Source organism: Cololabis saira, chromosome 8 (assembly GCF_033807715.1).
Source record: "Cololabis saira isolate AMF1-May2022 chromosome 8, fColSai1.1, whole genome shotgun sequence".
In the NCBI taxonomy this organism is placed as follows: Eukaryota; Metazoa; Chordata; class Actinopteri; order Beloniformes; family Belonidae; genus Cololabis; species Cololabis saira.
The window spans coordinates 24,121,697-24,133,737 of record NC_084594.1 but is presented as its reverse complement, the minus strand read 5'-3'; the positions used below and the strand labels follow the sequence as shown (position 1 = coordinate 24,133,737).

At 37.5% G+C, this 12,041-nt stretch overlaps 2 protein-coding genes across 3 annotated transcripts; one reads left to right on the top strand and one right to left on the bottom strand.

Moving 5' to 3' along the window:
- Positions 1-969: 969 nt before the first annotated feature.
- tcta (T cell leukemia translocation altered) lies at positions 970-4,635 on the top strand. The gene is made up of 3 exons (XM_061727355.1): positions 970-1,315; positions 1,390-1,441; positions 3,209-4,635. The coding sequence occupies exons 1-3, from the start codon at positions 1,105-1,107 to the stop codon at positions 3,249-3,251; spliced, it is 306 nt and encodes a 101-aa protein (XP_061583339.1). The 5' UTR covers positions 970-1,104; the 3' UTR covers positions 3,252-4,635.
- glyctk (glycerate kinase) lies at positions 4,558-10,855 on the bottom strand. 2 transcript variants are annotated; one of them, XM_061727353.1, is made up of 5 exons: positions 10,402-10,855; positions 8,095-8,481; positions 7,855-8,006; positions 7,595-7,770; positions 4,558-5,771 (listed from the first exon to the last, which is right to left on the bottom strand). In XM_061727353.1, the coding sequence occupies exons 2-5, from the start codon at positions 8,448-8,450 to the stop codon at positions 4,881-4,883; spliced, it is 1,575 nt and encodes a 524-aa protein (XP_061583337.1). In that variant the 5' UTR covers positions 8,451-8,481; positions 10,402-10,855; the 3' UTR covers positions 4,558-4,880. The 2 variants fall into 2 exon arrangements, with proteins under 2 accessions (XP_061583337.1, XP_061583338.1); XM_061727354.1 differs by lacking the exon at positions 10,402-10,855 and adding an exon at positions 8,914-9,494.
- Between the last annotated feature and the right edge of the window lie 1,186 nt (positions 10,856-12,041).

The following is a 12,041-nucleotide window of genomic DNA, read 5'->3' as shown; positions in this document are numbered from 1 at the left end:
CTGGTTATTTTCATATAAAAGTACGTTTTTCAATGTTTATAATTATTCACAAGTATGCAGTGTCATAACTACATAAAAAACCACACAGTTTGAAAATATGTCTAGAATTGAGCAAGTTAAGGTTGTTTAAGCAGTACAGGCACCATTAAACGCACCATTAAACACAATGTTAAAGTGAGCGAGCTCTCCTGTGGCAAGATGGCCGCCGTGTGACGACGTCGCTCTCCATTGGCAGCAGCGCGGACGAGTCATCTAGCCCAATAGATCCATGATCTAGCCTTTATATATGTCTATGGCCCCGCCCCTGTGATGTCCGACGCCCCGCCCCTGTGATGTCCGACGCCCCGCCCCTGTGATGTCCGACGCCCCGCCTCCTTCCGCGGTGCTGCAGCGAGGGCCTTCTCCGTTCACCAGCACAAAAAAACCGTGGATGAGATGAAAAATTGTTTTTCTTTTTCTGCTGTTGATTGGTTTTGACTAACCAGCATATACGTAACCCCTATTCGAATAAAAGGCTTAAGTAATTAATGCAATTTAAAAACAAAACAATATAGCACAAAAAGATAAAGTAAATGAGAACGATAAACAAAGTAAAAGTGTGACAGTCGGGTTCCATTTACCTCGGAAATCGGAACTGGGAACTGGGAATGGCAGCCATCTTGGAATGGTAACTCGGGGGTGGGGAAGCTTCTCCCACTTTCCCAGTAGGAAACCCCACTTCGAGGGGCGTTCCAGTTGAAAATTCCGACTGGGAACTAGGAAATTCCGACTTCCGAGGACAAATGGAACGCGGCATCATAATTTAATTTAAAGAGGTGCAAGGGCGGCTTTTTTACCCTAATTATGACATTTTTGGGGAACAAAATCATTGTAAATAGTTATATATTAAAAACAATGACTAAAGGTATCGTACGAAGTGAAATAAATAAAAAAGTGTGCTGCGTGCAGACGTCATATCCGGTTTCCGAACGTCCAACAACACCAGTGTTACCGGGGGAGATGCAGGACAGATGTTACAAGCTGCCAAAACGAGCTGGTGTTTTTTAAATGTTAGGTTCACATCGGATTACAGTGTTCTGGTATTAACCCGATAGACCAACAGCAATGGATGAGGCGTGGAGTTTTGAGTTCCTGTCCCGCATCGCTGACAGCTGCGTGTCGTTCCTGTCCGAGTTCGTGGAGGACTGGCTCACCAACGACATGAGAGTGTCCATATTCAAGATCTTGTTCAGCTGGTTGATTTTTAGCCTTATTGCTATTCACTTTGCTTGGAAAGTCTACGGGAATACGGTGAATGACATGTATTACCGACAAGGTGAGTTGTGTTGATCCCTGGCTGGTTGAAGTGGAGCCACTTTTATCTGAAGGTGTGTGTGTTTTTGCCCTCAGGTACCGGGCAGAACGGCAGCACCCCCGACGCAGCTCCGCACCTCAGTGCATGGTACGGTGCTCATTTCTGTAGTCATCATGATTGCAGAGGCTAAATTTATCATCCTATAGCGTTTGCTTTTGGTTGATTTGATTTGATTTATGTATTCAGCACAGTATAAAAAACAGAACAAGTAACATACAAATGTAAAAAAGAGATTGGTAATGTGCTAGGCTGAGGCAAAAACCCCAAGGGGCTTATATGAGGCCTCTATCAATCAATCAATCAAATTTTATTTATATAGCACCTTTCATCCAGGTACATGAAATACAAGGTGCTTTGACATTTTGATTGAAAAATAAGCATAATAAACAAATAAATAAAAACTGGGAGACCAAAAAATAAAAACTTGGAGACCAATGCACCCTGACATAATATATAATATATAGAATTTATAAAAAGATAAAAGTTCAAGGATTAAGGTTAAAAAATAATCAGTCCACAACAATAAAAAAAGAATAAAAACATTAGATAAATAAATAAAACAGATACCTTTTAAAAAAAATGTTAAACAGAATAAAACTATAAAAATGTGATGCTACATAAAAGCCAGACCAAAGAGATGAGTTTTTAGTCTACGTTTAAAAATGTCCACATTTCCAGATCCTCCGGCAGGCTGTTCCACAGTTTTGGAGAATAGTGGCTAAAAGCAGCATCACCAAATGTTTTAGTTCTACTCTGTGGAACAGCTAGAAAGGAAGAGCCAGAGGATCTGAGGGGCCTTCCTGGTTCATAGAATAAAAACATCTCTGAAATATACTCTGGCGCAAGCCCATGTAGCGCTTTATAAACTAATAAAAGAACTTTAAAATCAACACGAAAACTAACAGGTAGCCAGTGTAAGGATTTTAAAATGGGCCTAATGTGTGTGTGTTTTTGCTCTACCTATGTAAAATACAGCCAGAGCTGGGTAGAGTAGCCAAAAATTGTACTCAAGTAATTACTGTTACTTCAGAATAATGTGACTCAAGTAGAAGTAAAAAGTAGCCAAATAATTACTTGAGTAAAAGTAAAAAAGTACTTGGTAAAAAAACTACTCAAGTACTGAGTAACTGTTGAGTAACGTCTGAATAATGTTTTTAACACAACCGTTCAAACAGACAAAAGTACAAAATAATCATCTTCAGGCAAATTAAATCAATAAAATAATAAAATAAATTAAAATGAATAAAAAAAAAAAAATAGCTTAAATTAAAATAATCTTAAAGTAAATTCAAGTACTATAATAAAATAAATAAAATAATAATAGGTGTTCCATTACTGGGCTCCCCTGTATCTGATGGAGAACTGACACAAACCAGTACGGAACTTCGGGAGATTAAAATGATTAGCCTGTCTTGTATTAAAATGGTGCATATCACTGTTGAACTGAAAAAAATCTTTACATGGCAAAGAAAAGGAAACTGGCAGGAACAATACTTTGAAAATAAAATTGCAGGTTTGATATGTATTTAACTTAAAGATGGGTAAAATATTGAGTTGTTTGAAAAGAGGGGCAGAATGAGCATACCAATTACTGTGTGTGGCAATCCGGCAGAATCTTCTTTGCAACATATGAAGTTTTTGAAGATGCATGTTATAGGTAGCTCCCCAAATAATATTACAGTAAATGAGATATGGAGATATCAAGCTATAATAAAGAGTTGGTGCAAAGGTAAATGTACTCTTTTTTTTGTAAGGATTGCATAGAATGTGCATAGTCATGTTGTTGTTTTATTATCATTGAATAACACCTTTTAGTTTTTGCATTTGTGATATTCTTTTTTTTTTTTCTTGTAGGGAGAGTAAAGCGGGTGATATTCCGAAAAGTCATCGAGAATAACAGGACACTGCTGTTTGGACTTTATCCAGTTGAAGGCTGGACAGTTTATTTAAGAGACACTGGACACAGACTTTTTTTTTTTTTTTCCGGTAATAAAGCCACCGAAAAATAGTCTTGAGAAAGGCTTTATCTTTTGTCATTCTCCAAGAGAAACATTTTAGTTTTTGTACATATGAAGTACATATGAGAAATGGTGTCAAAGAAACAGTTTTTTTGAGATACTTTTACTTTTGCTTGCCAGCAGTGGTCACTGAGCACCACATTTTCTCTACCAAGGAGACCAAAATGTACTATTTTTTTTTTCCTTTTTGAAATTGAAGTGGCTTCAGTGCTATTGTGAGACATATGCATGGATTTGTACTTGGTTTCAGTTGCATATATGAAAGTTTTCATTTCAAAAGCAAATGTACTATTATACTTGACTGAAACGGTGTTTGAAGAAAAAAAAACAATAAAATGTGGTTTTGGTTCATAGGATTATATAGATAGTTATTTTGTTAAACTAATTCAATTAATAGAAGTGGCTGATCAGTGTTGTACATCTGACTGATCTGATTTATTTTTATTTTTGCAGCGTACGGGTAATTTCTCTTATGAATCACTGTCCTGCATGCCTAAATATCACGACTTTTAATGGGTCCATAAAAGGATCTATCCCCTCTTTACTTTTGGGTCTTAAAATATTAATTTACAATAAATTCCCATGTGAAAATGAAAAGAAATGCAGCAGCAAATATAGTTAATCTGGAGGTCTAAATTGAGTGTGGTCCTTCCTGTCGGTTAGTCCTTGTGGTCCAGACCAGTTGCTGGACCATCGTCAGTGACTGATAAACTGCTTTTAACCTCCTTCCAACAAAAAAAAATACAAATTAATCAAAGAGAGTAGACGATCTAAGAACAAACAGCGTGGATTATACTGCCAAATTCATCCCATTAACAGAAAGTCATGAATTTGTGAACTACAAAAAAAATGACATAACTGATTTCTTGCCAAACATAAAGATCAATTTTTAATAAATGTTTAATGGAAACATTTTGGAAAGAATACGTATAACATTAAGATGCTGAATATTCAAGAAAGGTACATTATGTGATTGCTTGATGAGTGAGACATTACGCATCTACCAACTTCTTATGTTTAGTATTCCTAAGCATAATTCATAGACACATCTTTACTGTACAGCATGTGGAACACCAACAAAGAAATGATGATAGGAAATTTGCCACATTTTCAAGGAAAAGCCAAGAAAAAACATGCTGCTAAAGATAATGGGTTAGATAATTTAAAAAAAAGTTTGAAATATGCTGAGCTGATGCAATTGTTGCCAAAGATGTTTATTTCCTTGAGTTGGATTAAAACTTGTGACAAGTACATATGTTTCCTTCATTTTGACAGTGTTTATTAAGTTTTAAGGATGATACATAATTACTGGTCACCAGTTTAATATTCTTGTCTTTTACTGTTTAAACACACTGGCCTATTTTTTGATGTATGGCTGCTAGTCTTTACTATAGAAAATACCAGTAATTCACAAGTATGTGATTAAAAAAAAACCCTGGTTAAGGACAAAAAGGGTGCTCTGAAGAGTGAGGAAAGTATTTTTTTTATGTTTAATTGTTCTTTTAGATTTAGCTTATTTTAATGGGAATTGCTGGAATAAGTAGCATATGTACATCCATGACATTTGTGCAGGTTAGACCCGGTACAAGTAAATGTTTTCCAGCAGAGAGATGGGAAAGAAATGTATAGGAATCATTGTTGACGAGGAAGTCGTGAATGTCCAGCCCCTGTGATTGTGCTTCCGCATACAACCCTCCATCAGTGATGGCTCCTGCTGCCTCAGTGGGTCCGTCCTGACCATCGGTGCCACCGCTAAGGAACACAGGACCGTTGGGTGGAAGTTCCAGGCCTTTGAGCTCCAGTCCCACTCGCAGTGCCAGCTCCTGGTTACGACCTCCACGACCTTTGCCCGTCAACTCCACAGTGGGTTCCCCTCCAGCTAACAAACATGTAGCACCCCATCCCTCTGCACGTCCCTCACCCAATACCTGCATGGTACGACACAGGTCCCAGCTCTCCACACCTACTTCTGGCCCCAGCCTCAGCACCTCTGCGGCAATCTCTGGAGGCGGTTCCTCTGGAGAGCATGCAAAGCGAGCGAGCAAGCCATAAAGTCTGGACACAGACCTCACATCGCCACACACACCTGGTGAAAGCACAACTGGACGGAAACCTAGCTCTCGAGCACGGCGGCCTGCACACGCAAGAGCAATACTGTTAGAGCCAATCACAACGTTTAGAACATGTCCTGATGCATCAGATTCATCCTTATTCTCTTTCCAACGGGGGCTTTGTCTTGCGAGGACATCTTTTACCGATGCTGAAAGGGAAGGCAGCAGCTTGTAACGTTCAAGGATGGATAAAATTTCCTCAGGCCACACCTCACTCCTCACCGTGGGGCCGCTGGCTATCATGTCCAGTGGGTCTCCAATCACATCGGACAGGATCAGTGCGACCACCTGGGGGGGGGGGAAATAATTAATTTATTAAAAGGAGTGATGTTTAGACATACATTTTCAGTTCTCTGGAGCAGAATTGTTGGAAAACATTGAAGTCAGATAAAAAAAAACTTCAGAGGTTTGCAAGGAAACACTTTGTACATTAAAAAAATATACGGTAACATAACATACTTAAGATACATAAGATACTTTAGAGATCCAGTAGGAAATGTGGGCACTCAGCCGCACTTACAACAATACAGAAACAAAGATGTAAAAAATAGAATAAGACAAAATAAATATAGAAATATAAAAATGAAAATGTAGAGTCAGAAATCAAATGAAATACAATGAAATAAAGTGACATAATGTTGTGAAATCGAAACAGGAGTGGAGATTTTTAATGTAAGTAAAAGCAAACCCTATTCCTAACACCATCATAATAATAATGAAAATGTATATATATATATATATATATATATATATATATAATATGTGTGTGTGTGTGTGTGTGTGTGTGTGTGTGTGTGTGTGTGTGTGTGTGTGTGTGTGTGTGTGTGTGTGTGTGTGTGTATGTATGTATGTATGTATGTATATATATATATATAATATGTGTGTGTGTGTGTGTGTGTGTGTGTGTGTGTATGTATGTATATATATATATATATATATATATACATACACACACACACACACACACACACACACACAGAGAGAGAGAGAGAGAGCAAGCACTTTTCTAAACATTGTTCTAAAGCTTTTATCAGAGGAACAGAGAATCAAGTTCTGGAAACAGCAACTAAAAAACTATTTGATACAGAAGAAATGTTAGGTCAGAAATCCCTTCACTAATCTTATAAATATGAATAACTACAATGTAAATTAATTATTAAACCAGCCAACAAGCCTTCCAGCTGTGTATCTGACAACTAGCTACCTGTTCTGCTGACAGAATTTGCTGGAATTGGGCTTAAACTGCAGAGAAATAATCAAATAATATTTCCTTTTTGTGAAGTGTAAAGTGGAAATGTGGCACCACAAATGTTGCTGGAACAATAGAACAGCTAAGGGAGTGAGATTTCTATTTTGGGGAGATCGAAGGTCCAAGTTGACCATCTCCTACAGTGGTTATTTTTTGGGACTGCATGTGTTCATATTTGGTGGTTCTGTTCGGTCCCATCCTGACTGTCAGTGGCAGTAAAGGTGGCTACGTCTTCTTGCACTCAGGTGCAAGTCAAGTTTTTATGTAAACAAAGTCACGTAAATAACCTGTCGGCTACTGCTCTGCGTGAACGATAGTACAGCGTGCAGACAACATCCAGGTCTCACAAGATGTTCCCGTGCCAAGAAGGGGCCGGGTGACGTGTGTGACTGGCAGTCATCCAGGGACTCACAGAACCACAGTTACCTAAGGAACTGCCCTCAGTTTTACATGTGCATATTAACCATCACCCTCAATACTACTGTTCCATTAGCAGGGCAAACACACCATGAGCATGTATCGACAATGTTCATAGCTTAGTCCACAGCTGGAAGGTTACAGGTACATTTCATATCAAGGCAGTTATTTTCGGTTCAAACAAATCTGCTCAGTTTGCCCTGTTACTGCAACATATTCAAGATTTTTCAGTCAATATCCTTTCAGTCAACACAGAAATTACATCAGAATCCTAAAACACAAAATTATGTTTATTCTGTGATGAATTTGAAACTTAATTCTATATATTTTCCAACTTTTTTGATCATTAATTCTTGCCTGCGTGATTAATGACTAACATTTTGGGTCTGACAAACAAAGAACACTTTTTTTTTTCTGCTTTACTGAAACTTTTGAGTGTTGTTACCTGTGCGGGGTGAGCTTGATGCGCAAGTCCTCCACCCTTTAAAAAGGAAAGGGCTCGACGTACAGTGTTCAGCTCCTGAATGGTGGCGCCAGCACCTGCAAGTTTGCGTGTGACATCTAGTTTCTCTTTTAGTGAGACTGGTGGGATTGGTGCAGGTAATAATGCTGAGCCTCCACCTGAGCAGAGACAAACCGCTTGATGTAAGTGATTACATATTAATGTAATATTGTTAAAACAAAAATAGTAAAAAGTGCAATGACCTGAAATCAGCACCAGCAGCAGGTCTTTTTCTGTCAGTTCACTCGCCAACAGCTTGATCTCCTCAGCTGCCCTCTGGGCATCACCGTCAGGTAAGTTGTTTTTAGCTCCCTCCATTACTTTGATTGAACTGTTTTCTTTTAGCAGTAGGTGGCTGCGATGGAAATTAGAAACTGTTTTATTCATAATTTTCTTTTACATTTCATATTTTAAGTTCTTCATAGCTTAAGGTACGTGCTTACCCTTTTCCGTTCTGCTGTAATGTTTGCTGAATCCCATTTGGCACGCTTATGATTCCTTTCACTAAGTGATCCCCCATGATTTTTTCTACTTGAGCAGCCATTCCCAGGACAGCTTTCCCAAAGCCCACCATGTGCAGATTGTGTTTGAGGGTGAATTTGCGACCATCGATAATGACTGTGTCCTCCTTGCGCTCTATACTCTGCTTGACCACAGTATCGGGCTGAACGGCTTCCACTGCAGTCGAGAAGACTTCTCGCGCCCGTGAGTCCATTGACATTTTGCACAGTGCAGGTTTCAGCCTGCTCAAAAGGGTCAGAAGAGGCTGAGGCCGGAATAGGGACAGGACACGAGCCATTGACAGATCAGCAAGTCTGAGCAGAAATCTCCTGAGGGACAAATGAAGTTTTATTTTGTAAGAAAAGTTATTAAAAATGTTTTAATATAGAAAGACGACACAGGTAGGTGATGAGAAAAACAGATACTTTCTTGTTAAGTCACTTACCTATCTCAATAAAGACTGAGGAATTGTTATTATAATTACTTTATTATTGTGAACTCACATTTCTTAAAGACATCTCACGGCAAAAAAATTGTAGGATAAAATTCCCTCACATCTCTTGTGTTTTACAGTTTCCATTGATTTGTAGCTTATCTTTTCCATGGTTAAATATCTGTGGCGCTAATGTATTCTCATACCTGCATGAACGTACATTACAATCTATTTACTTTTTAGGGCTGAAATTTAAATGATCAGACATTTACCTACTTAGTCACACTAAAGTCAGTTAAAGTGCAAATATGCTTTTTAGGCTGCCTACCTGTGAAGGTTTTCAATGTGGTTTAAAGCCAGCAGATTCCGGTAGAGCCCTGTTGTTCCAGCTCAGAAAAATGAAGTAGCAATCTGACCAGACTGTGACTGGAGTTGTAACATAGTGTGTAATTATTAACCTGAAAGGATCACAAGCCATGCCAAAGTGCCGTTCACCGACCTGTACGTTCTTCAGTTTTCCTTTGCTTGAACTTTGTTGGTGAATTTGAAAAAAAATGTGCTTAAGTCATACAAGAAGTTAGTTTAGAGCTAGGTAAACAAAAACTGTGGTCACTATTATAAGAATAGTATCCAATATCTGATGAGCTAATTCTGCTATGAAATTTCTTATGTGCACTGATGTTGAATATTAAGACTGGCAGTAAAAACGTGTATCCATTACAGGCTGTAGAGTCATTTATTTGGCAGCACAGGTTAAAATAAAATAGAAAACTGAAAGCCAGGACCTGAGAGTTTTACAAAAACCATTACTCACAAATGTTAATGAAATCCAGCAATGTTGTAGAGAGGAGCTTGCTAAAATTATTCCATACCATTGTGAGGGACTAATAAAAACATATAGAAAACTATAACTTCAACTTATTGTTGCTTAAAGTGGTTCAATAGATTTTTTTTTGGGTTACCAAATAATAATTTTAGTATCAGCAATTCACTATATTACTAAATCACTATTACTGCACAAATAAGTGAGGGATTTGTTTTGTGCAATATTATCAACGGGTGTTGAATATTTTGCCATTTTATTTATTGACTATTTAATTTCCTACGTCCAAATGAACCTTTTCTTTCTTAATTGATCTGATTATCCTGGGAGATCATTTTACACAGAGAACTCATGAAGCATTGAAGCCAACATAATTGACCGCGGTTGAATTGGTTTGATATTGGATATTGGATATTCAACACCCATAAAACTTGTGATACATACCACTGATTTTGGTCAAACCACTTGTGATGTGTTCATGGTCATCTAGACTATATATCACAAGAGAGTAATTATTATAAAATCATATTATGGGCTGATTTAATGAGGTTTAATTAATTCAACACCCATAAAACTTGTGATACATAAAACTGATTGTTTAATCAATCAATTACAATCTTTCCAATATCAAACCAATTCAACCGCGGTACATAATTGTCACTATTTCAGGAAAGTTAAAATAATTTATTTAGATGTTTATTTATTCTGAAATTACAGTACAGGTGCAGTTTTCTTTTTCTCATTTCCTTTTTAAAAGTCATACCACATGTTACTACGACCCCAGATAAACTTCAATCAATTCCATCCAAACACCATTGATTCGGTTTCTGTAAAACTAACTTCACCGCGATTGAATTCTGCTTCATAACGCTCGATTTCACATTATGTAAGGTCATCATGTAGTCCGGTCTTATTAAAAAATCCCCGTCATGACACGACAGTAACATTCTCCAAAAGTCAGGAGCTTCAAACAGAGAAAAATATAATTCTTACCCCAGAGTTTTCTTGCTGAGACGACGCTGGAACTTTCTTCTTCACATTTTCTGTTTTCATTTTGCTGACAAGACAAAGGGAAGAAAACAACAACAACGGAACTGCAAATGTCACAAATGAGTTGTACCATGATTTCCATGGACAGAGGACGGGGGGATCTTATTTACTTGCACCTGCCATTCTGTTTATTGTCGGGTTATTTTAAACATACATGTTTTTATTTGGTGACACCACAACTCTCGCGATACAAATCTGATAAATCACGTGGTTACGATTTTTCTTTACGAAAACAATTTATAAACTAACATCGCAGTTACACATCTTACAGAACACGTAACTGTAACATCCTGCTCTTCTTTGGGAAAGTAATTTTAATATCCCATTTTTAGAGATATTTACACGAAGTCTTCTCTTTTTGGGCAGATATGCCTTCTCTCTCGTTACATCCATCCATTTGTTGTTCCCGTCGTCGCCTAACCTCGCGAGAACTGCCACCATGCCAGGCCAGATGCCGCGTTCCATTTACCTCGGAAATCGGAACTGGAAACTGGGAATGGCAGCCATCATGGAATGGTAACTCGGAGGTGGTGAAGCTTCTCCCACTTTCCCAGTAGGAAATCCCACTTCGAGGGGCGTTCTAGTTGAAAATTCCGACTAGGAACTGGGAAATTCCGACTTCCGAGGACAAATGGAACGAGGCAAGAGCCACTGCTCCGCTAGTAACAGTTAGGACAGGCGCGGGAAGGCTTTTAAAAAATTATTATATTGTAAAACGAGAAATGTATGGGGAAAATACTAATACGGGAGGATTGCGAGAAAGAGGGGTAAAATCCGGTAGTTTCCCGGCCGAAACGGGAGACTTGACAGGTTTTTTTTTTTTTGTTTGTTTTTTTTTTGAAACATCGATACAAACAAACAAGGCACATAAACTTCATCAGAATTACAAACTTTTGCCTTGGGTTGAGCAACATCAGTATTACAAAATATACACTGATAATCTAATTATCGTACAACATAAAATAAAATTAAAAATACAAACTCACAAGGGCCATCTCATATTAAATCATATCTTTCAAGTAAAGAAAATAGTTTAAGGGCTTTCTTTTCTTTAACAAGACTCAAGGACTCACTCAAGAGCTTTAGCTCATTTCTCCAATGGGTCAAACACAGTTTGGTCTTAAAATATCTACATTTGTGAATGAAGAACTTTCCCAATAACACCAAATTATTAAGGACAAAGTCCAAATTCTTGTCTTCAGCAAAAAACACCAAATATAACTGTCTTCACTGTTAAATGTAGCTCCGTGTCCAGCTCTGCATCTCACTCCAGAAATATTGCACTGAATCACAATGGAAGAAAATATGTTTCAAAGTTTCAATTATCCTTTCACAAAAAACACAAATATTCAATTCAAAATTAAATTTTAATCTTAAAAACTCGTTTGTTGGGTAAATTTCATTCAAATTTCATCATGTTTACCTCTTTTATTTTCGGTGGAAGTGGAAATGAAATATATATATATTTTTTCTTATTTTTCTTATTTTTCTAATCTTTTCCACTTCAAATTCCTTTAGGATATACCATCTTTTTATTGGGTTAAGGTAATATTCTTCTAGCAAAATGTTTCTAATGACTTTGT

Coding starts and splice junctions, on each gene's coding strand:
- glyctk (XM_061727353.1), bottom strand. CDS start 8,450: ATGGCTCGTGTCCTGTCCCTATTCCGGCCTCAGCCTCTTCTGACCCTT. Junction 7,771..7,854: donor GCTGCTGGTGCTGATTTCAG/GTCATTGCACTT, acceptor GTCTCTGCTCAG/GTGGAGGCTCAGCATTATTA. Junction 5,772..7,594: donor ATCAAGCTCACCCCGCACAG/GTAACAACACTC, acceptor CCCCCCCCCCAG/GTGGTCGCACTGATCCTGTC.
- tcta (XM_061727355.1), top strand. CDS start 1,105: ATGGATGAGGCGTGGAGTTTTGAGTTCCTGTCCCGCATCGCTGACAGC. Junction 1,316..1,389: donor TGACATGTATTACCGACAAG/GTGAGTTGTGTT, acceptor TTTTGCCCTCAG/GTACCGGGCAGAACGGCAGC. Junction 1,442..3,208: donor GCTCCGCACCTCAGTGCATG/GTACGGTGCTCA, acceptor TTTTTCTTGTAG/GGAGAGTAAAGCGGGTGATA.